This window comes from Phocoena phocoena, chromosome 10 (genome assembly GCF_963924675.1).
Source record: "Phocoena phocoena chromosome 10, mPhoPho1.1, whole genome shotgun sequence".
Taxonomy (NCBI): Eukaryota; Metazoa; Chordata; class Mammalia; order Artiodactyla; family Phocoenidae; genus Phocoena; species Phocoena phocoena.
In genome coordinates, this window is record NC_089228.1 from 79,296,655 (window position 1) to 79,319,683 (window position 23,029).

The 23,029-nt window shown below is 39.9% G+C and overlaps 1 protein-coding gene across 1 annotated transcript in view; it reads right to left on the reverse strand.

Moving 5' to 3' along the window:
• PKHD1 (PKHD1 ciliary IPT domain containing fibrocystin/polyductin) overlaps positions 1 to 23,029 on the reverse strand; it is a 430,010-nt gene that overhangs the window by 225,984 nt on the left and 180,997 nt on the right. Inside the window, exons 40-45 of the mRNA XM_065885004.1 lie at positions 20,351 to 20,476; positions 17,835 to 17,891; positions 17,469 to 17,599; positions 9,244 to 9,356; positions 7,671 to 7,776; positions 5,342 to 5,476 (exon numbers count right to left, since the gene is read on the reverse strand). Of these exons, the coding sequence (XP_065741076.1) occupies positions 5,342 to 5,476; positions 7,671 to 7,776; positions 9,244 to 9,356; positions 17,469 to 17,599; positions 17,835 to 17,891; positions 20,351 to 20,476 (668 nt within the window). The remainder of the gene's footprint in view (positions 1 to 5,341; positions 5,477 to 7,670; positions 7,777 to 9,243; positions 9,357 to 17,468; positions 17,600 to 17,834; positions 17,892 to 20,350; positions 20,477 to 23,029) is intronic.

Below are 23,029 nucleotides of genomic sequence, written 5' to 3' on the forward strand. Positions count from 1 at the left end.
CTTATTCCATAAATTATATGATTGTTGAAAAGAAAAAACTATAGTGACAGAGAATACATTAGTGACCTCCGAGGGGTTAGACATGAGAAGAGGATGTGGCTACAGAAACGGAGTCAGAGGGAGGTTTTTTCAGGCTGATGCAACTGTTCTGTATCTTGATTGTGGTGTTGGTAGTTACAGAAATCTACACATACGTTAAAATTCATAGAACTGTATAGCAAAAAAGTCCATTTTACTGTATGTTAATATAAAAATAAATAGTAAAGAGTCTAAAAAGAAACAAAAACTGCTTCCAGGATTTTCCACAAAATCTCTTCAACAGACTCCATCTAATCAAGCTGTTAGCGCTTCACTGTTCTGCTGCTAAAGATAATTGTCTGTCTGAGGATCACCAGAAATTGTCAAGGGTCTCCAGCATGGAAGACAGTGATAAAAAGAAACAAACAGAAGAAAAGAAACCCAGTGGAGACAAAGCCAGTACAGAAATCAGAAGAAAACTTAAAAACTATCATTAATAACATCAGAGAAATAAGAATACCATGTGCATGAAACAAGAAGAAGCCTAAAAAGGAATTTTTCGGAAAAGAAAAAGAGAACAAAAACAGGACAGCAGTAATAATAAATTCAATAGAAAAAATGAAATAACTTAGAAAGTAGGATAAAAAGGCAGTGGGGCAGTGGGAAATCAGAGAGAAAATTAAGAAGATTAGATAAGTAATTTAGAGAGCCAATATCCGAATAATAATAATTTCAAGAAAAAGGAAAAAATATAGGAGATAAGTATCAAAGAAATAAGTGAAGGAAACTTCCCAGAAGGAAAGGATATGATTTTCCACAGTGAAAAGTCTGGCCCAGAGCCTAATACAGTGGTTAGAAGAAAAAGCCACACAGCAAGGTACACCATATTGAAATTGCAAAATACCAGGGACAAGGGCGAGACCCTAAAAATCTCCAAAGAGGAAAAACTAATAGGTTACATATAAAAGACCTAGAATCAGAGTATCTAAAAACTCATTTCTTTTTGCAAAGTGATTCAGCATATATATATGGTTTTTTAAATTATTTTCCATGATGGTTTATCACAGGATATTGAACATAGTTCTTCTCTGTGCTATACAGTAAGACCTTGCTGTTTAACCATCCTATATATATATAATGGTTTGCACAGAGTATCTAAAAACTTTTTAACCTCAAGACTAGAAGCTAGGAGACAATGAAGAATTGCCTTCAAAACGTCAAGGCAAAATGAACTCCAACCTAGTAGTCTATAGCCACAACCTTCCAAGAAGGGGGTCTCCATTTGTAGGTCAAAATCTTTAACTTCCACAGACCCCCAGTTAGTTAAGAAAGTTACTGCAGGCTAATAAAATAAGAATTAAATCAGAAAGGAGGGAGACAGGGGAATCAGGAACAAGAGTTCCAATACTACAGAGACATGAAGAAAATCTCCAGGATGTTGGTCAAGAGAAATTCCAAGACCTAGCTATGAAACCCTTTTCTCACACTGCTGGTACAAGTTTAAATACTTGTAATTGTTGTTTGTCGTTTGGCATCGGCCACTAAAACTGAAGGGATATACTCTGAGCCAGCAATTTTACAATCTGGCACATGTCCAACAGAAATGCATGCTTGTGAACACCAAGAGACATATAGAAGATTGTTCATAACATCTTTCTCTGTAATAACCTAAAACTGGAAACAAGCAAATGTGCATCAAGAGCAACATAGCTTTAAAAAATTGTGATAGAGTCCATAAAGTGGAATACTACGTAACAATGGGAAGAATAAATGATTGCAACATATAAAAACATGGATGAATCTCACAGACATAATGTTATGCCAAAGAAGCCAGGCACAGAAGAGTTACACGATTTATGATTCCATTTATATAAAGTGCAAAAACAGATTTGAAATTAACCTATGTCTGAGAAGTCTAAATAATGGTTCTCCTTTGGCTTGGGGGCTGGGGGTTGGGTTAACTGGGAGCAGGCATGAAGGGGTTTCAGAGGAATTGGTGATGTGCTATTTCTAGATCTGGGTGGTATGCACGTGGTTTTTGCTTTATAAAAATTCATTGAGCTCTTCACTTGTGATTTGTGCACTTTTCCCCATAAACGTTATATTTCCATGAAACAATTTGTTTTAAAAGGTGGGACAATACTACAGAAAAATAACGTATAAGATGGGAGGGTGAAGAAAGAAGTTAGAGAAGTTTAAGGTCCTTGCATGGCTCATGTAATTAAGTGCCGATGTAATTAAGACTTTGTGAAGACGAGCAGGTGTGTCACAAGTTTAAGTCCAACGTGAACAATCATAACAGAATGAATAAGGTTCGAATGAGTAAATATAAAAAAGATATTATTCAAAGCAGGACAAATCAAGTTCCGAAAGCAGAAAAAAAGAAACATAGAAAACGGGTTGCAAACTGAAAGCACAAAATAAGATGGTGGAAATAAATGCAAATATGTGGGAGACATCAGCATGTGGGTGGCAATAACTGAAACCACTAGAGAAAATGAGATTTCTCCCAGGGAGAGCAAGTATATGGAGAAAAGAAGGGGCCCTACGATAGAATTTAGACAAACAAAAAGATGAAAAGTCTAAACTGGGGAAGAGAAATCCACAAGTGAAGATGAGGAGTAAACCTGAGACAAATAGGAGAAAGAATGAAGCATCCCCAACAGCATCTGTCCAAATAAGACTTTTTTTTAAAGTAGTATCATCTGCTTGAATTAATAACAACAAAAAGGCAACCATCCTACAGTTACTTCCAAAAGTAGGATGACCATAATTTACACCCAAATCAGGACATCCTGAAGAGTGTGAAAATGGGTGCTAATTAGATGGAAGGCTAGGACTGCACAACAAACAAAACCACACAACCAATCTAGCATGTATAGTGATGGTTAGCGCACCTCCTTCTCTTGCATAATAAAGCCATCCTCATTGAAAATTATTCTACCCATCTCAGCAACAAGGTAATGCTGGGTATGAGGCATACACAAATATGCCTAAAGGAAAAAAAATCCTTTTTTCTTCCAGAGAAAACTTAGTTTTCTTCCAGAAACTAGTGTTTGTTTTAGAATAAGACTCACTGATAGCAGAAACTAACACAATATTGTAAAGCAATTATACTCTAATAAAGATGTTAAAAAAATTTTTTTAATAAAAATAAATTTTAAAAGACTCACTGATAATTGTGTGTCACCAATTATACGTGGGTGGAAGGTCTAAGAATAGTTAAGCCAAATTCTCTGAAAATTTTAATTCCTAAAGAAATGGCAGGTTTGAAAGAAAGAGGCTAAAATCAGATTTCCACAACCACAGAGAGGTTTGGCATCCTCCTTTTTTTAAAAAAAAAACAATTAACACAGTTTTATACAGCAATAAAGTGGTTCTCAAATCTGAGCAATGTTGTGTTAACTAAAGATTCATAGATATTTTTCTTGTTTGTTTTTAACTCTAGAACTTGGTGAAGATTTTAAAGTGTTAATATGCAATGTGAGTTTCAGGGGATGGGAGGGATGGTAAACAGCATATCCTATATGTAATTAACCTAAGAATCTTTCTTTTCTCAGAGTCTCTCTTGGGACCAGCCTTCAATGAAAAACACTTCAGAGAATACTGGAGTAGGCACTAATAAATGCTTATTGCCAAAGCCATTTTCCATATGTAATTAAACCAGTATTAGACCAGGCATGGGAAGATATCCAGGTGGTCCTAGCTCCACAATACTGGGCATGATTTTGGGCTATCATTTGACTTCCCAAAGCCTCCATTTCTTTACCTGTAAATTCAGGAGTTCTAACCAGACCAACTCTTAGGTAATATTTACCTCTAAAGTTGCATGGTTTTATGATTTGGATGCCTAATCAAGATCTAGACCTTTCCTAGAACAAGCTGTTTAACATTTTCCATCCAGGGACTTTGGTTCTGCACTTACTTGTTAGGAGACTCAGAAGCCCTCAGTTGCATTACCTTGCTGGTGAATCACACTCCAGGGGTGAGATTATTTTTTGTTATCTCATGATAAGCACCCTTTTGTCACAATCTATCTCTTAACTTATGTCACGCTCCCATGAATTATGATGTCTATTTAGCATCAGTTAGGATGTTGTGACATTGATTTGCCAGGACAGTTATTTACTCAGCTTGATGGGCATTTTATTTTTAGCATCTTCTATATGGTTATTTCGGAGAAATTTAAGGGCCTGGGTCAACCAGTATCACAGAATCTAAATCTGGGTCCCATGCTCTCTCGAAAACTATGCAACCTGAAAAGAAGAATAATCTCTCAAGGTGGTAATCCTTTCAGAGAAAAGGAAAAACTGGCAGGTATTTTCCCTCCTGAAAAGAATGGTTCAGAAGAGAAGTAATGAAGGAAGTTGGAGAATTAAATATAGGAAAATGTAGTTTAGTAAGAAAATGATTTTTTTACTCTTAATGTTTGTATCTATAGCTATGAAATAGTCAAGGGAAGTACTAAAGTCAATAATTATCACTTAAATATCAGTTGATCAAAGCATTCAGGAACAAACTAAAGAGAATGCTCTTTCCTTGGTCCCCAGAAGTACTCTAGGTCCCTTCCATCTATGATTATTCTGATTATTCTGACAATGTAATATTCATGTAACTCCTTCAAGAAAAAGAACTTGGGGGACCCGTTATAGGTCTGAAGCCAATGGCAGCCATGGACTTCCCTTGAGAACTAGTACTTCTTATCCAGGAAGTCCTCTAAGGCTCACCTACATTCTGGGCCCCTGGCCATGCAATGTCAGGGAAGTCATCTATAGGTTGATGTTTATCATGTAGAAACCCACACTGAGGCAAGGATTAGGGAATCACATAAGAAACCGTAGTATATTAAGCAAACAATGTAAATTATATCACCTTTTTCTCTGGGGCAGGGACCCTAAATAGAGTAAGAACTCTATGAACAAAATGTTGATGTCGAAACTTGGCAAACCACAGATGCACAAAGACAATTTGGAATCACCTCATAATCCTTGTGAAGTTAGAGTAAATGACCCTAAAATTATTAGGCTTATTATTGAATTGTATGGACAATAATGCTAAATCGCAAACAAATAAGAGTTCTGCGAACCACTCAGGGCTTTTGTGATGTACATGGACACATAACATGGAAATCTTGTGTGTATTTGAATTTTATGATAAACATCACCACTGTTACAAATCAAAAGCTTCCTCCAAATTTGACCAATTAAATACAAGATTTACTAAAGAATGCTATTTAAATTACATATCCTGGATTAGCAAGGGACCCAACACGGGCGATTCTGTTTTGATGGACAACATAAAAGAATCACACGAAGGCACTTACCTTGGGGGCAAAATGAGCAAGTAATAAGCTGTCAGTAACTGAAGTATTTGCATCACTTTCCAAGATGTCAATTCCAAAATCTCTGCATGCATAAACCTGGAAGTTTTTCAGGTGAAGATTGCTACTTCTAAAAATCTATAAAACAACAGCATATATTATGTCAAAGGTCTGAGGCTTGGGTTTTCTTGCAGACTTCCTGTAGCTTCTTTAATTATTGATGAAGTATAAACAAGCATGCTACACCATATTTAAGCAGCTTTTGTCCATCAATATCTGTGCAGGCGTCCCAAAGTTGCCGTGAGGTCAGCACTAACTAGTCCCCTTTGGTAACATCCCCTCTATACTTTTCATTTCTCCTCCTAACAATTGATGCATTAAAAAGTCAATGTGGGGCTTCCCTGGTGGCGCAGTGGTTGAGAGTCCGCCTGCAGATGCAGGGGACACGGGTTCGTGCCCCGGTCCGGGAAGATCCCACATGCCACGGAGTGGCTGGGCCCGTGAGCCATGGCCGCTGAGCCTGCGCGTCCGGAGCCTGCGCTCCGCGGCGGGAGAGGCCACAACAGTGAGAGGCCCACATACCGCAAAAAAAAAAAAAAAAGTCAATGTGAATTCTTTACTTTAGTAAACTTGCAACTGTCAAGTAACACAAAATGAACGGAGAAAAACAGAGCATCCAAGAACTCCAGTACTTAACATTTTCCTCGGTGTTGTATATGTTTACTAATATTGTCAGAAAATTGTAAATATGAAATAAGTAATTCAGCATGACTACAGACTCAAAATATGTTATATGCATATATAATGATGACAGCTTGGGCTAGTGGCCCTAAACAAGGATTAAGTATTAACAAAATGAGCTTGTTAGAGTTGAATCACACTACCTTGGGGGACAGAGCCCTTGGTTTTTACCTAGCACTCATATTAACTAATTATGTGATCTTGGGCAAGACATTTAACTTTTCCTAGGCGTCACCTCAACCACCCTGAAAATCAGGGTGCTGTTAGGACTACCAGTTAACCTTACACAGTGGCCTCTTTGTTTACTAAATAGGGTCATGCTTACGTTTGTACCTTAAAGTGGGAGTTTCCTATTACTTAAGGCCAAGGAAGCCTTGATTTATCACAGTACGGTGCTTCTACTTGTCGATCAGTCTTTGTGCTTGAATTTTCAAGAACTGAATAGCTTGCATTTCCCACTATGTATGCACTGACAGCTTTTATAAAATGATAGATCTTTGAAGACACGTTTATGTAAACAAAATGGGTACGATCTGAACTGATAACTTGACAACAGTTGTTACCTAATTACAGGCATCAGCCCTTCTGCAAGGCACGAATTGCTTCCCTGCAAAAGAGGGATTTGTCACCTCTATATTTATAATGCTTATGGGAAACAAAGTACTTTATCGAATTTAATGAGAAGAAAATACTTAATACAATAGGGATTCTTCCTGTTAGCTAACCCAATTTTGTATTTTGGGACTTTCCCAAGTAGTTCTCCTTATGTTGGATAGGTGAAATAAATGCCTAACTTTCTTACTGTGACTTAATTATATGTTTTTATTCTATTTACTGAATGCCCTATAGATATATTTCTTCATCTGTGTATCTTAGGCTCCCTATTTCTACGTGGCAGAGACCAAATGTATGTAATTTTCTCTGTGTAGCACCAAACAGTGACCCTGGATAATTTTTATATGGTGCTGGTAATAGTGAGCATACAAAGCTTTCTTATAAGACATCACTGAAATAATGAAAATTAAATGGATAACATGAACATTGTTTCCTTTCAAGGAAAATAGGAGAAAATCTGGCTCATTGATGAAGGTAAGAATGCCACCTTGAGCTGGAATTTTTGCGTTTCAGTGATGAACAGAACTTTTCCTTACAACTGAAACATGTACTATTCAGGATATTAGGGTATCAAATGCACAACTTTTGGAGTCTGGATTCAGCACCTGGTTTTGCTGCTAACAAACGGTGTGACCTTTGGCAAATCCCTTTACTTTCTGAACCTTAATTTTTTCTCTCTAAATAGGCATGTGAGGGGAAGAACAGATGACCCCTATGATCTTTCTTGGTTGCAAATCTCTATGATTCTGTTGTTCCCTATTAGAGCTGCTGGAAAATCGCCATACAGGCAGTGAACTAACCTTGGCTTGCTGACTAGGAATCTGTTCATGCAACAACTATTTCACACACACCTATGATGCTGTTGGCTCCTTAAAGCTGTGAGAATATCGCAATGCTCCCCCAACAGCAAATCATCCCCCTTTAAGTAGAGATGCACAATAAATCACCCCAAGAACAAAAAGCTAAAGAAACGTACCTGGGCACCACCTGCACTTCCCCAAACCGTGAAATTCTGGAACAGGGTGGGACCAGTGCCATTATCCCAAGTTGGCTGAAACTTAGGGTATACAAAGAGGCCACACCTAGGAAGAAAGACAAAGAGTGAAATTCAGCCAATTTCTGCATTCCAAATGTCTCACTTTTTCTCATTGGAAAATATAAAACTAAAGGTACTGAATAAGGGAGTGTGAAGAGGAGACCTGCGAGCCTTCTCTCTGACTGTCATTGCCTATCCCTCAGCCTTTCCTTTCTGTCACCCTCTGTGACCTACTCCTGGATCTCAACAAGACAGACTGCCACGGTCCCATTCCATTCTCTCAGCCCTTCTAGATTCATCCCCTTCCTAGGAGCATGGATACCCCTGCCTAGCCCTTCAGAACACGAGCCTCACTCTTCCATCAGTCCCTTCTAGATCCATCCCTTTGCTGAAACAGCAGATACCAGCCCCTGTAATCCCTGCAACTTTTGTGCTTCTCCCTGAAATGCCTAGCATTGTGGTATTTTGGATACCTTCTCCCTTCACATCCCAGGGCTGCTGAGAGCTGCTAGATAAAAAACTTCATAATCTTAATAATAATTTCATGACACATGTACTAATTCTAGCCTCAGCCGGCACTTCAACATGGCGGAGCAATGGTGCTTAATCCTTATTCCACTCTCCTTATCATTTCCCATCATTGCAGTATTATTTCACTATTATTAACGTAACTACTATCAGAATTATTTATATCAAGGAATTCCCCGGCAGTCCAGTGGTTAGGACTCCATACTTTCACTGTTGAGGGTGTGGGTTCAATCCCTGGTCGGGGAACTAAGATCTCACATGCCACACTGCATGGCCAAAGAATAATAATAATAATAAATAAACTGTTTAATAGAATTATTTATATCAATTATTGAGTTCCTACCATATTCGAGATGTTCTCTTAGGTGCGTTATAGAAGTCACCTCTAATTTTCACATCAAACTTTCCCTAGAGATCTGTCCCTATTTCACAAATAAGGGATCTAACTCTTTAGAAAAAAAAAAAAAAAGGCAGTTTACTCAGACAAAGTTCAGATTTGAATCGGGGCCTGACTGATTCTGAAGTTCACATTTTTCCCACGTTCCCATGTTTCCCAGTCATTGCTCTTAGCAGACGACCTTATCCTCTAAATAGCAAAGACTCTGAACAAGCCCCTCTCATCTCACAGTGTGCAAGTCACAGGCAAAGAGCCTCTTCCCCAAACTTCATCTCCCCACTCAGCTCCTGAGCTCAGGCACTCTGGCTTCCCAGGTGCCCCCAGTCTGTTGGGAGTTTAATTCATCTCTCTATTGAATTCTCCTCTGGCCACAAAAGGTGCCCTCAGTCCTATGCCCCTTCAAGTGACCTCTCTCTCTTTCCCTTCCCTTCACCACCAAATTTATGATCCAAGATGCTCACTCAGACACATCATCAAATCTCACACGGATGCCAAGCATTACACAACCCTCTCTGTGAGTGTTGTGCAAAAAAAATGTTAAACCATAATGCTTACACCCAAAATGTAGATGAACTTCCCCCAAGTTACCTCGTACAAGCATGTGCACTGTTCCGGGTAAAGGAAAGAAGTGGAGCTTGGGATGTTTGGTTGGTCACAAGGTGAAAAAAGTAGCCATAGCCAGCAGCACACACCCTGTTTCCCTATGGAAATTAAGGATAGTTAAATCATAGTCAGTCCATTACAATAAGGCTGCTGGAAAGAAACACTCTTCTATGTGCTCATTCTGCCTTTTCACTTACTTGCTGCCAAGGTATATTGATATAGCTTGGGTCAAAAATACGCTCATTCCAATAAAGAAGATGTGGTGTGTGTATATATAGATATATAAAGATATATCTATATATACACACACACACACACACACACACATACAATGGAATATTACTCAGCCATTGAAAAGAATGGAATAATGCCATTTGCAGCAGCATGGATGGATGGACCTAGAGATTATCATACTAAGTGAAGTAAGTCAGACAGAGAAAGACAAACACCATATGATATCACTTATATGTGGAATCTAAAATACAACACAAATGAACATATCTATGAAACAGAAACAGACTCACGGACATAGAGAACACACTTGTGGTTGCCAAGGGGTGGGGGAGCGGGAAGGATTAGGAGTCTAGGATTAGCTGATGCAAACTATTATACATAAAATGGATAAACAACAAGGTCCTACTGTATAGCACAGAAAACTATATTCAATATCCTGTGATAAACCATAATGGAAAAGAATATGAAAAAGAATATACGTATGTGTAACTGAGTCACTGTGATGTACAGCAGAAATTAAACACAACATTGTAAATCTAAAAATATATATATGTGCTCATTCCTCTTCCTCCAGGCAGTTCAATTTGACTGTACTTTGTCCACCTCAATAGCTGGCATCTCATGTTAAAACGTCCTTGTAAATTTCCACAGTGAGAAGCTTACTTGTGTCACTTCATACAAGCTCTCCTCTTTAGTGTGTAAAAAATACTCAGGAGCAAAGTTGTCCCTAAAGCCAAGTCTCCACAGAGTGTTCTCTCTGACCCTTTGAACAGAAGAAAAAACTGAGATTATCTGCAATGGTTATTTAATATCAGTGTAGATGGTAAGGGATATGCACGTTGGGATGAGACACAGAAAAGGGTTAGAACTGAAAGAGGAAATTCTGACCCACTCAAGGACAGAGCTCTTCCTCCCAGCCTTTTAGAGAGCTCAAGGAGTTTAGTATACTACACTGTGAGTAAGGATTAAGACCAAAGACCGCGATCACACCCTTTGAATCACAGCTGTTCTCTGTTTATCCTTAGGTTAGCAAACTCATTTCATCCCATAGCTTCAGCCATTCTAGACTAATATTTTATTGGCTTTAATTTTTAAATGAAAGGACTTTAGGTATTATTAAAGGCAGCCCTCTGAACCTGGGTGACCCACTGGCAGTCATTATATAGCAGTACTCCCTACAGAAGGGGATTTTAAAAAGTCTGTTCCTCTCTGGGAGTGTCACATGTTCCACACGCATGTGCGCACACGCACACACACAAACACACACACATACGCACAAGCACACAGAAGCAAGCAAAGTCGGTATGGAAGAAAAACTGAAGTAGGATGTTTTAAAACAAACAGTACTCAACTCCTGGCTTATGTGAGAGAAGGTACCCCAGCACCTGGAGGCCGTCAGCCTCTGGAGAAGTATGAATGAGGGCCAGAGTTGACACTGAGATGGGAGGCCTGGCCAGCAGGCAGCAGCTGGGACCTGGCCAGGGGAGCCAGCTCATGCTGGCACAACCACAGGTACCGTTTCCTGAACATCAGCCGGTAGTTCACTGTGGGCACTGAAGACCCTCTCACCCTGGGTATCTGTAATCCACCAGCCATGCCTCCTCTTTCACTCCATTACAGAACGCCTTCTTTCTTTGTGCACTAGTGGCCCATTCGTTACTGCACTTCATTCTTTTGGATTCTAAGCATTTCTCCAGTTTTCTGAGGCCACTTAAAATTCCAATCACATGTCTTACCACATACTAAAAGTGCTTTTGGACATCATTGAATATGAAGCTGAATCACTATTCAAGATGTTAACATGACTTCAGGACACCTGGGACACATCTCTGGGACCCCAGTTATCTTGGGGTGGCAGTCTGGAGCTGTGGTTGTCAGCCAGGGATGATACTGTTCCCCAGAGAGCATCTGGAAATCTCTGGAGACCGTTTTCATTGTCACACTCAGAGGGAGAGGGGTTTTACTAGTATTAAGTGGATAGAGACCAGGGATGCTGTTATACAGAGGACAGCCTCTCACAAATGTGAGAGGCCCCAAATGTTAATACAAGCACGGTTAAAAAAAAAAAAGTCTAAAGTCTTCACTTGTTCTTGAAATAACCCATACCCACTTTTCAGTATCCCATCTCCACATTTTGATGGAAAGGCCAACCTAAATATAAAAACATGGTTAATTACAATAAGAATACTTTGACAGTTTTTACTGGGAGGTTATTTATATCTTTTTAAACAACCAAATCTGCCACTAGACACTCCCCCAAAGAACACTTACTGGCATTGCATCAGTTATCTCATTCTTCCCTCATGCTAGAAAACAAGACGTGCACTTATGATCCTCAGTTTTGGAATAATCACTGCCATTGGGCTGGCAAATACAAGCATCCAACAGAAGCACCAAATACAAGTGCCCTCACAGAAGCACAAGCAAGTAATATGGCTGTGTTTATGGAGCTCCACCTTCCACAGAGCCGGCGTTGAGCGGCTCTGTCTCTACCACCCCCATGAGCCACGAGAAAGGCCATGAATATATAAGAATTGAGGGTTAGGGAATGGGGGCTTCTGAAACACCCACCTTTTCTGCAACTATACAAACAATAAGAAAGGTGCACTGGGACTTCCCCGGTGGTCCTGTGGTTAGGTCTCTGCACTTCTACTGCAGGGGGTTTGGGTTCAATCCCTGGTCAGGGCACTAAGATCCCACATGCCTCACAGCACAGCCAAAAAAAAAAAAGAAAGGTGCACTAGAGGCTAGAAATGATCATCTCACTTGGACGTACACCTCTATTTCATTACCAGCAAGATGCTAATTCATTACCATGACTCCACGAGGAAGGGAAAGATTCAAACATATGCAGAATATATTTCAAGGACTTCATCCTTATTCATCACCTTGGCCATACAGGTGCTCAGAGAGCATGTATTTTGACTGAATGAACAGATTTGTTGAATCATCTTCCGTGGTGTCAATAGTATTTTTGGAGCACCTGGGTGGTCATGTATAAAAGCTTTCCAAGTGCATTTATAGTTGGGCAGGATATTGCAACTTCGGTCTTCTGTTAGCCAATAAGGCTCACTTTTCTTTTAAAAGAAGCACTTGAACAGTCAGATGACATTACTTCCCAGTCCTTTTTACTCTGCATTCCAGTTGGGTATGCTACAAACGATTTGTGAGCAGAAACCACATATGTATGCAGGCAGCCGGCGGCTTGTGGGGAAGGGTTTAAGGCAAGCAGGGAATTTTGTGTGGAAATCAATTCTTTGCGGAAGTCAATGTATTATGGACATTCAAGCAAGAGAAATTCCAGAGAGAAATTAACTGCCCAAGTAAGCCAGTTCCTTGTGGTGTGCATCTGTAGTCACTAAAAAAAAAGTGAGTTAACCCTTCAGGCAGCTCTTAAATATACATTAGCTATTGAGTGGAGACAGCTAGAGAGCTGAAATCGGCCTTTAAACACAGAATTCCTTACAAAATTGATTCACAAACCAGAACAAATTCCCCTCAAATTAAATGGATGTTTTCAAAGGGCTGGTCTTCAGGGGGTTTCTGTTGGCTGTTCTAAACAGGGGTCTGGTCGTGGGAAATGTCCAGTGCCCACAGACACACGGGATATTCTGGAGCTCTGGGAGTGAACAGTCTCTCGCTGATGGAGAGCAAAGACCTTCCAGCCTGAGGTCAACATAGGTTATGTCTCCCGGAAAGATGAAGCCTCTGGACAGATAAGAAACACCCATAAAGGAGTCAGAGACTCAGTTGCTGGAGTGCAGTGGGGAGACAGCCTGGAAATGAAGTGCTCCGGACACTGCAAGGTGATGCATGCAAAGCCTATCTAAGGAGTATACAAAGGATTTTCCAAGTTCCTTGTACATTCAGATGGGAATACCATGTTGAGTCCTCACTAGCAAGAAGGCACAAAGCTCAGGTTTTGCTTCTCAGAAAAACTGCCCTGGACCTGGCTCAGCAGCAGCCTGGGCAGGGAGGTAGGCAGACCACTTGTGGCTATGAAAACTAAAAAGGAATATCACACTTGAAATCCCCTCATACCAAGCAGGGTTGAGGGTGAGTGAACTGTAAAGATGGCTTCCTGGGAGCCCAGGTGAATTCCAGGCACTGGGCAGAGCATTTGGTCCTAGGCTCTGTGTCCGAGTATTCCAGGAACAATGTACAACCACAAATAACTGCAGAGACTTAATTAAGGATCAGCTCCGTTTCTTCCTGCCTACTGCCAGGCCAGAGATTTTAAGGTCAACTTCTGTATGCAGGAGAGAGGGTTTAGGCTATCTGGATTGGTTGCCCAGCCACTAGGATTAGGTCACCTTCAAGTCTAAATAAGGGCTTTCATTTACATAACAGTCTTGTCCCAATGTCCATTTCCAGGTTTTGCCATTGCTCTATGGCGATGGTTATGGTTATGTTACCCCTGGGGGAAGCTGGCGGGAGGACACACAGGAACTCTCTGTTCTATTTTTGCAACTTCTGAGCCTAAAATTATTTCAAAATTAAAAGTTTAAAAAAGAAATAGCCTAACGAATCACAGTAATACAGTGGCTTTAAAAAAATGTTTTGCCAAATTGCAAGGAAACTGAAAAGCAAGGTGGGTAAAGGGGTCACAAAAACTGAGCACATGCAAGGCTTGGCTCGATCCTCTTAAGGGGCAGTCAGCTCTGAACCACTCACAGAGCAGAACATAAACGCCATGCCCCGTGAGACAGTTCCTCACAATATAAGGGATCTCTCTCTCTTGAGCATCAGAACAACACTGGAAGAGGACAGGTTTCTCACACACACACACACACACACACACACACACACACACACACACACCCCTCACCACTACCACTGCCACCCTTATCGTTGTTGCTGTAGTCTCCTTATTATCACTTTGGGATAAAAATATATTTCTAAAATATATGTTTCAAAGCACTCTGTGTATCATCCACATAGGACACACCTAATAAACACTAGCTTACTTTTTGCCCACTGACTGAAATGACCTTCGTTGGCACTAAGAGAAGTTCCTAATTTTAGGTTCTGACACATACTACCAGTCACACCTATGTCCTTGGTTGTGGCACACTCCAGACAATAGACTATGAAAGACACAGCACAGTGGAACCCCAGTGGCGCAGCTGCAAAATTGAAGAGGACTGTGCAAAACTGAACACTGAGAGGTGAATTCCACAGGATCTAAATGCTGACACAGATGAAACATCTTACTTGTCAGTCATCAAAATGATTGCAGGATCTTGGAATCTATTCTTTATTTTCCTTTTTCTTCCCCCTATTCTTTGATTATGGAATTATACCTACAGCCATTCATTCATTATACTTCATTAATTCTTACTAAGCAACTATTACGTTTCAGATGCTGTGCTAAGGTCTAAAAGTTAATAAGCTAATGAAAAGAGAACTACAGAATTTTAAGATCAATGAAGATGAAAATGTCAGGAATTTACCTAATGAATATACTTAATGAATTTACATTACCAGCTTAAACTAAAATCTCATTCTCCAAACACATGCATTGTATTATTTTTCAATTTTGTAAAGTGGATATAAGAGGAAGAAAGTAAATGGATGGAAAGGGAAGGCATCTAACAGAGAACAAACAATTTGTTTTGGGCTCAAATTTTTCATTGCTTTCTAGGCACTGTTCTGCAGGTCAGTCTGCAAAGACTCAAGTGACCTATAAGTTTGTAGGTGGCTCTCTGGTTCTCTGCACCTATATAACCAGCTCATTTCTTTTGTTTTGTTTTGCTTGTTTGTTTTGTGTTAGTTTCAGATGTACAGCAAAGTGATTCAGTTATATATACATTATATATATATGTATGTGTATGTATATATACATATATATATATATTCTTTTTCAGATTCTTTTCCATTATAGGTTATTGCAAGATACTGAATATAGTTTCTGTGCTATACAGTAGGTCCTTGCTGTTTATTCACTTTATATATAGTGGCTGGTATCTGTTAATCCCAAACTCCTAATTTACCCCGCTCCCCCATTTCCCCCTTGGTAGCCATAAGCTTGTTTTCTGTTTGGGAGTCTGTTTCTGTTTTGTAAGTAAGCTCTTCTGTATCATTTTTTTTTAGGTTCCACATATAAGTGATATCATATGGCATTTGTCTCTTTCTTTGACTTACTTCACCTTAGTATGATAATCTCTAGGTCCATCCTTGTCGCTGCAAATGGTATTGTTTCATTCTTTTTATGGCTGAGTAATATTCCATTATATATGTATACCACATCTTGTTTATCCATTCATCTGTTGATAGACACTTAGGTCACTTCCATGTCTTGGAAGCATCGCAAATAGTGCTGCTATGAACACTGGGGTGTACGTATCTTTTCGAACTAGATATACGCCCAGGAGTGGGATTGCTGGGTCATATGGTAACTCTATTTTTAGTTTCTTAAGGAGCCTACATACTGTTATCTGTGGTAACTGCTCGTCAGCTCATTTCTTACTAGTCAAGTAGTAGCCAGAACACACACCCAGGAGGCAATGAGCTACCCAGTGAAGTAAAGCCAGGCAGTACCTCTGACACTCAACGTGGGATTTAGATACATTCCAGCCTCCTGAAGGAAAATGACCTGGGCAACCCTGAGGGTCTCCTACTTCAGAGTAGTCAAGATTATGTTACCCAAGAAACTAGGCAAAAACATTACTCTTTAGTCCCCAAAGTTTGCTGGCATAATTGTGCAGCAAGCCCTGTGGTCACCAACAAGTTAAACGTCACTCTCATTGCTCTGCGTCTACAGGCTGGTTTCCTTCAATCCATGCACTGCTGCCTCCTGTCCTCACTGGCACATTAGCTGCCCCCATTAGGCACCGAAAATAGTGTGTAAGCACTGTGCTTGGAATAAAGGTAATTAAGAGTCTGGCGGAGGGTTGAGGAGATAGCCATGACTTTTATTAGGGGTTATTCAGCTGGGGGTAATTAAAAACAGATGATCAGAGAGGGAGAAGTTCCTTCTCTCCGGTCCTCAGAAACTTGGCATAACTGTCATGACACAGTAGGTACTCAGAGCCGAGTCCTGAAGAGTGAGACCCTTAACCCTTTCATAGATGGTCCATGGGACAAAATTATTGGAAAAGGGGAAACTAAATGGCCTTCCCACTACTCTGATGCAATTCCTCATTCACGGATCTATGGTTAAACTACCAGAAAAATTAATTTCTTAAAGTGTTTAGAGAGAAATTTACCAAGAAGAAGTAATGTTAAGTTGTATTAAATAATGGGATAAAACACCAAGGCCATCAGAGTGTATAGCTGACCCTTGAACAATGCAGCGGTTGGGAGTGCCAACCCTCTACGCAGTCAAACATCCACATATAATTTATAGTCCACCTTCCATATATATGATCCCTCGGTGTCCATGGTTCCGCATCCAAGGATTCAGCTAACTGTGGATAGTGTGGTAGTGTAATATTTACTATTGAAAGAAATCCGAGTGTAAGTGGACCCATGCAGTTCAAACCCGTGTTATTCAAGGGTCAAATGTAATTCATTCATCCTGGAATGTGATGTGATCTCACACACCTCGTGACTCTGCTGACCCTCGGTTTTGAACACTCTTAAAGGGCAACAATATGACCACATTAGTATAGTAATGTAGTGAAGATTTAGTAAGTAGTGATTATTGGAATCGAGACCAAACTCAGCAACCACGGCAGATGGCTCAGGAAGATATTTTAGTTTGCATTAATCTAAATGACCAGAAAATAATCAATATCTACTTTGTTTTGCTTTTTATAAATATTGCTTCAAAGTGTGTTTACGTGAATTCTGAGGGAAGTGATAGCATCTATCCTAAAGCACTGTTTAACCCAAAATCATAAAGTAGTTTCCTGTTACCATTGTGCAGCTAGTAGATGCTGCATTCCACACCACTGATGCTGCCACTCTGGATAACTTCCAGAGTGAATTTTATGCCTCTCATTTCTGACCGTCCTGGGAGCTGAAGATCTTACCTCTACAACATTGGTGGGATCGCGGATGTAGATACCAGAGGGTGTCATCATTTCAGTACTGGAAAGTCCCTCGGCGCCAGAAACACTGATGATCACATTGTTTCTTATTATATTCCCCTGTTCTGACCAGTCTAATTTAAGAAAAGGGGATTCACCAACATAATTAAAATGTACTCAACTCAACCTTCTTATTGCTACTAATACACGTTATAGTTCTCTTCATGCATATACGTATATGTATATATATAAACATCTAGTGTGTTCGACAAATTGAAGATATCTAACATACTGCCAGCAGGCTTGTCTATAAAATGTATGACGACTTAAATGGATGGTAAGAGTTTTAAAACCAATTTACATATTTACCATTTTCTCTTCCAGGAATAACCTCCCAGGGGATATACCTCATCTCGGGGGGTGTACCTGAGAACAAAAGATCATGTTACTCAGCATGTTTCATGCCACCCAGGAAAATGAGAGATGCTGAAATACTATTTCTTTTTCTTGGTGTGGCTTGCTTTGATTTTGTGTTTTGTTTTTATCTATGAACCAGACAAACAGATTCAGATTATGTGAACTTTTTAGTTCTAGAGTATCATGAATCAGAAGCTCATTTTAAATTAAAAAAATAATAACAAAGAGATAGATCTACCATTTTACTTCTTAGGAAGAGTCTGACTGTCTTCGTAGTTAAATGTCACACACCCCTGTGTCAGGTCCAGCCCCATCCTTAGCTATTGAATTGGCCACTAGCCATCTGCATGCAGGAATGTCCTGGAGGAACAGGCTGGACAAGACCTGAGACCCTCACAGTCAAGCCAGAGGTTTGAAATAGAAGAGAATAAAAGAGCATGGGCCATGCCACACAGAGATCAGCCACTTATGTGGTATCCACACAGAGCAACCCCACAGACCCCCTTTCTTCTAGGTCTTTAGGTGTCTGGCCTTCCCATGTCACTTCATGAATCTGAGTTTGCAAACTCATCTTGCATGGATTGAGTACATTATATAAAATGCACTGACAGATATTCTAATTCCATCACCTGTAATGCAGTAGATGTCAAGAGCCTCCAATTCATGATATCCAAGCACTCAAGGCCAAATTCCTCCTGCAGGTTTTCTTCCTTGCCTAGTTAATGTCTATTCCATATAATTGTTTCCTCCTAAAATAATATTGTTAGGGTACCTCCCTGAATTTCTGCTCCAGGTTTCAAAAAACTTTTCCCTTACAGCAACAAAAGTAAGAATAAGCGAAGTCAATCCTCCACATGTTAGTCTGACTGCCCTGTAGCTGTCCTTTTCCAATCAAAAGATTTTCCTTCACCTGATGACTTCTATTGTCCTTAGCTCTTTGCCTTTTTGAGCTTGAGTTAGTTTACATGATCCATAATTTCCCACTAAACAGTTTCCCTCTCGGGGTTAGAACCTTTCTAGCGTTTATCTTAACAGATCATTCCTAAATGAAACATACACATTTTCTCACTGATGATATCATAGAATTTATTTAAATAGAAAACACTATCTAACAAGTACAGTTAGAGTCTTACTTTCTGTGAAAACCTCTGATTTGCTTTTTTATTCCGATATAAACAAAGACCCGTTGTTCATTAATACATTCACTTCTTTCAACAAATATAACTCCAAATGCACTAGTTAAGGTGCTAAGCGTGAAGGGGACAATGTTCACATGAAATCTGGCGGTAAAACACATGATCAGAAACGTGATATATAATTTTTAAAATCAATAAGTAATGATTGTTGGTGAAAGAGCTCAGACAGATGGACTTGCCTTGGGAGTGTGGGGGAGACACTCTTACAGGAGGAGAGTGAGTGGTATGAGCAGAAGGAAAGAGCTGTGCAAAGGCCCTGATGCAGGAGGAAACATGGTCTTTGGAAAGAATTAAAATAAAATAGGTCCGTGCAGTTAGAGTACACAAGAAGAGGACAATAGCCGGATAAGTGTACCAAGGTTAATAAAGGCAAAATCACTAAGGGAGTCTTTTAAGCCAGAGTAAGGATTTTGGATTGTATTCTAAGAGAAATAAGTTTTTAAAGGGCTTTAAGGAGAGGAGTGACACGATGCAATCTGAGATTGTTAAGGATAATTCTAGGCATAGCAAGGGGAATGAACTTTAGGAAACAAAAGTGGATACAAGTGACCATTTAGAAGATTCTTGAAACATGGGCTTCTTCAGCAAGCCACAAGAGCAGCAAAGAATAGAATTCAACATTTTTAACTCCTTGTTCAACATCCAGGTTTGAGACTGCACAAAAACCTATTTATGTGACTTTGAATTATTGTTAAAATTACTGACAATAAATTTTAAAATCTCCCATTATATATTTATTAACCTGAACTGAAATGCCATCTTTAAAAATCAGTTTCCTCAGAAACGACTCAGAGACAGAGAACAGACTTGTGGTTGCCAAGGAAGGGGTGGAGGAAGGAAGGATTGGGAGTTTGGGATTAGCAGATGCAAACTATTATACAGGATGGATAAACAACAAGGTCCTACTGTACAGCACAGGGAACTATAGTCAATATCCTGTGGCAAACCATAATGGAAAAGAATATGAAAAAAAAATATATATATATATGTATAACTGAGTCATTGCTGTACAGAAGAAATTAACACAATGTTGTAAATCAACTATACCTCAATAAAATTTAAAAAATAAGAATCAGTTTCCTATTGGTAAAGCTTAGTCAGCCAATAAGTAATGACTAAATTTAAAATTAGAATTTTTAACTACAGCCTATTTCTAATGACCAGAGGCTCAAGTTTTTCCAAATTGGAAATTTAAATTTGGGGATGATTCCTTTTATAAAATGATGCGTCCTCCACCAGAATGCCAAAATTAAACAAGCTTGTTTCACTTACCCACCAGCAGTGTGTGGCCTAAAATATCGTAGAACACGTTACTGTCCACCTTCAGGCCCAAGGTCCTGGACATGCTGAGGCCTCTGCTGAAAGATCGCCACACGGTACAGCCCCGCATGTAGGAACCTGAACAGCAAAGAGGAAGGTAAAAATTAGATGGGAATTTTGAAGGTTCCTCACATTCTGTTAATCATCTCCAAAGCGAGCTAGAATATAACTAAGCACATTCTCCCACACAATATATAAAACTCAAGAAATAAGGAGTTGGCAGCATAAATCAAATCAAGAAAATGGGCAGCACAGACCAAGGTACCTCAAAGACACCAAAGATAAGCAGGGTGGAATCCAAGGACCCCGTGTAGTAAGGAAAACCACCTGAGAAAGAGACAGTATGGCCAAACCACAGAGGAATACGTGGCCGTCAAGATTTCCAACGGGCCACCATCTTTGGTATCTACTCTAATCACAGTATGGTGCACAGCAGCTCCAAAGATGTTAAGGACGACGTGAAGAGCACTGCTGGTGGACCAACACTGATCTCTGAAAACTGCCTCTGGCAGGAGGAGAGGTAGTCATTATTTCCTGAGCTATGAAGTAATTTTTAAGTTGAAGTATAGTTGATTTACAATGTTTCAGGTATACAGCAAAGTTATTGAATTTAACCACCACTGAATACGGTGGTTTGTGAAACTGAAGGGGAAATACCCTCTACCATATTAAGAGACATTGACATTTTAGGAAAACCATTACACTGGCTCCATGGCATATTTTATGATCCGCAAATGATAAATCATGTATGTGGACTGAATCAATCAATGAATAAATATTTACTGAGTATCAACTATATATTTCAGGAATTGTGCCGGAGACATAAAGATGAATAAAACTAAGTAAATTCTGAACTTGTGTATCTTGAGTCTGATGGAGGAAACTCACATTAAAATAATAAAAATGGATTATTTGGATAGTAAAATTATAAATCCTCAAAAAGGAGTGTTGTATTATCTCCAGGTAGTGAGAGAGTTTATATCAATACCAAATGTCTGAAGTATTGGAAAAATGACTTTGGATTATGTAATAATTTGACTTTTAAATTGGGACTCTCAAGAAAATTCTCAACTATGATGTCCCCTAGACACAGAGCCTGTAGATTCCTCTCGACCTCAGCTCCCCCAGTACCAGATGCCCTCACATCAGTCACCAATGAGTTAACCCATTCATACCCACTCACGTAGCAAACACTGCCTGCTTGCAGACTTTTCCCGACTCCAGACCTCCACCATAACGTCACTCCATCAGAATACGCCTGCCCATCTGAACAACCAGGAAGTACTAATGCGTTTACAGAGCTATCTATTGTGGGTGGAGGTCAGGGCTCAGTAAACCTTTAAAAGCAGCTTGCATGCCAAGATTCCAACACTCTCCAACTCCAGTAACTGGGGACAGTTGGCCATACAGGTCATGGGAGTCTGTAGGGCATGAACCAATAAAGGATTCTTTGGCAAGCATGCCAGAAGTTTCTACCCTCTGCGTTAATGGGTTTCCCCCTCCCAGGAAACACATTTGCATTTTAACAGAGACCTACAGGAGATAATGTATTAATTCAGTGGATTTCAAACTTTCGTTAAGCACCGACCCCTTTTTCAAATAAAACTTAATGTATATAAATAAATAAAAGTGCGGGTACTCTGAAGCAGAGGTTGAGGAGGCAGATTAAGTGAATTTTTGATGGGGGGGGTTGATTATGTTCATTGATAACTCATATGTGACTACTCCCCTCACTTCTACTGGAACTGGCCCACATCAAATATTCCTCAGCGTCATAAGCACCATGAGACCGAAGAAACAGAGAGAAGGACACAAAGATACTGATGGTCCTAATGTACTAGGGAAAGAGCCATGTGAGGAACCATCCTCCTATAGGGGCATAAAAAGAAATAAGGTGGAAGAGATCTGGAAAATTAGGATAAATAGACATTCTTGGCATGCAGATGATTTGAAATAAGAAAAAAAAAATGCTACAGCTGTCTAGCCAGGATCTTGCTTTCAATGACCTCAAGGATTACTTCGTTACTACCTGTTGAAATCTTAGCACCTCTCAAGGCCCACCTGAACCTCCAATATGCCCTGATGTGCTTTGCCAGGCATCAACCCCCAGAGCACCACCCTACCAAGGAAGGCAAAGCTTGCATATGTGGGTGTTGAGGTGCTGAGGTCTGGGAAGCATAACTGTGAAACGGCGCTGCTGTCCTCATCACTCAGCATCTGTGCCCAAGTCTCTCATCTCTGTATCTCAGATTCTGGCATTGGCATTTTGCCCTGGATGCTCCCACATCTCTCCAACTTTGATCTCAGAGCCTTTATCAGTACATCTGGTCATATTCTTCTTTTCTGATTCTGATCTTTTTTACCTACTTGTTCCCAGCTGCCTTGGATGTCTCCTAATTCCTTCCTATCTCTTCAGGTCTGGCCAAGATCTGCACACTCTGCCCGCTCTATATCCCCTGGAAGAGTGCCTGGTTCTCAGCCATTCTCTCCCATTTTCCCAGCAGGAGATTCCTCTGCGTTAGGACATCTTCACGAAGTGCTCTCTGCTAGCCTTGATTGATGATTTACACTTTTCAATGTCAATCTGCCTGCAGTCACAAAGCCAGTAAATCGTAGTGGCAGGATTCAGAA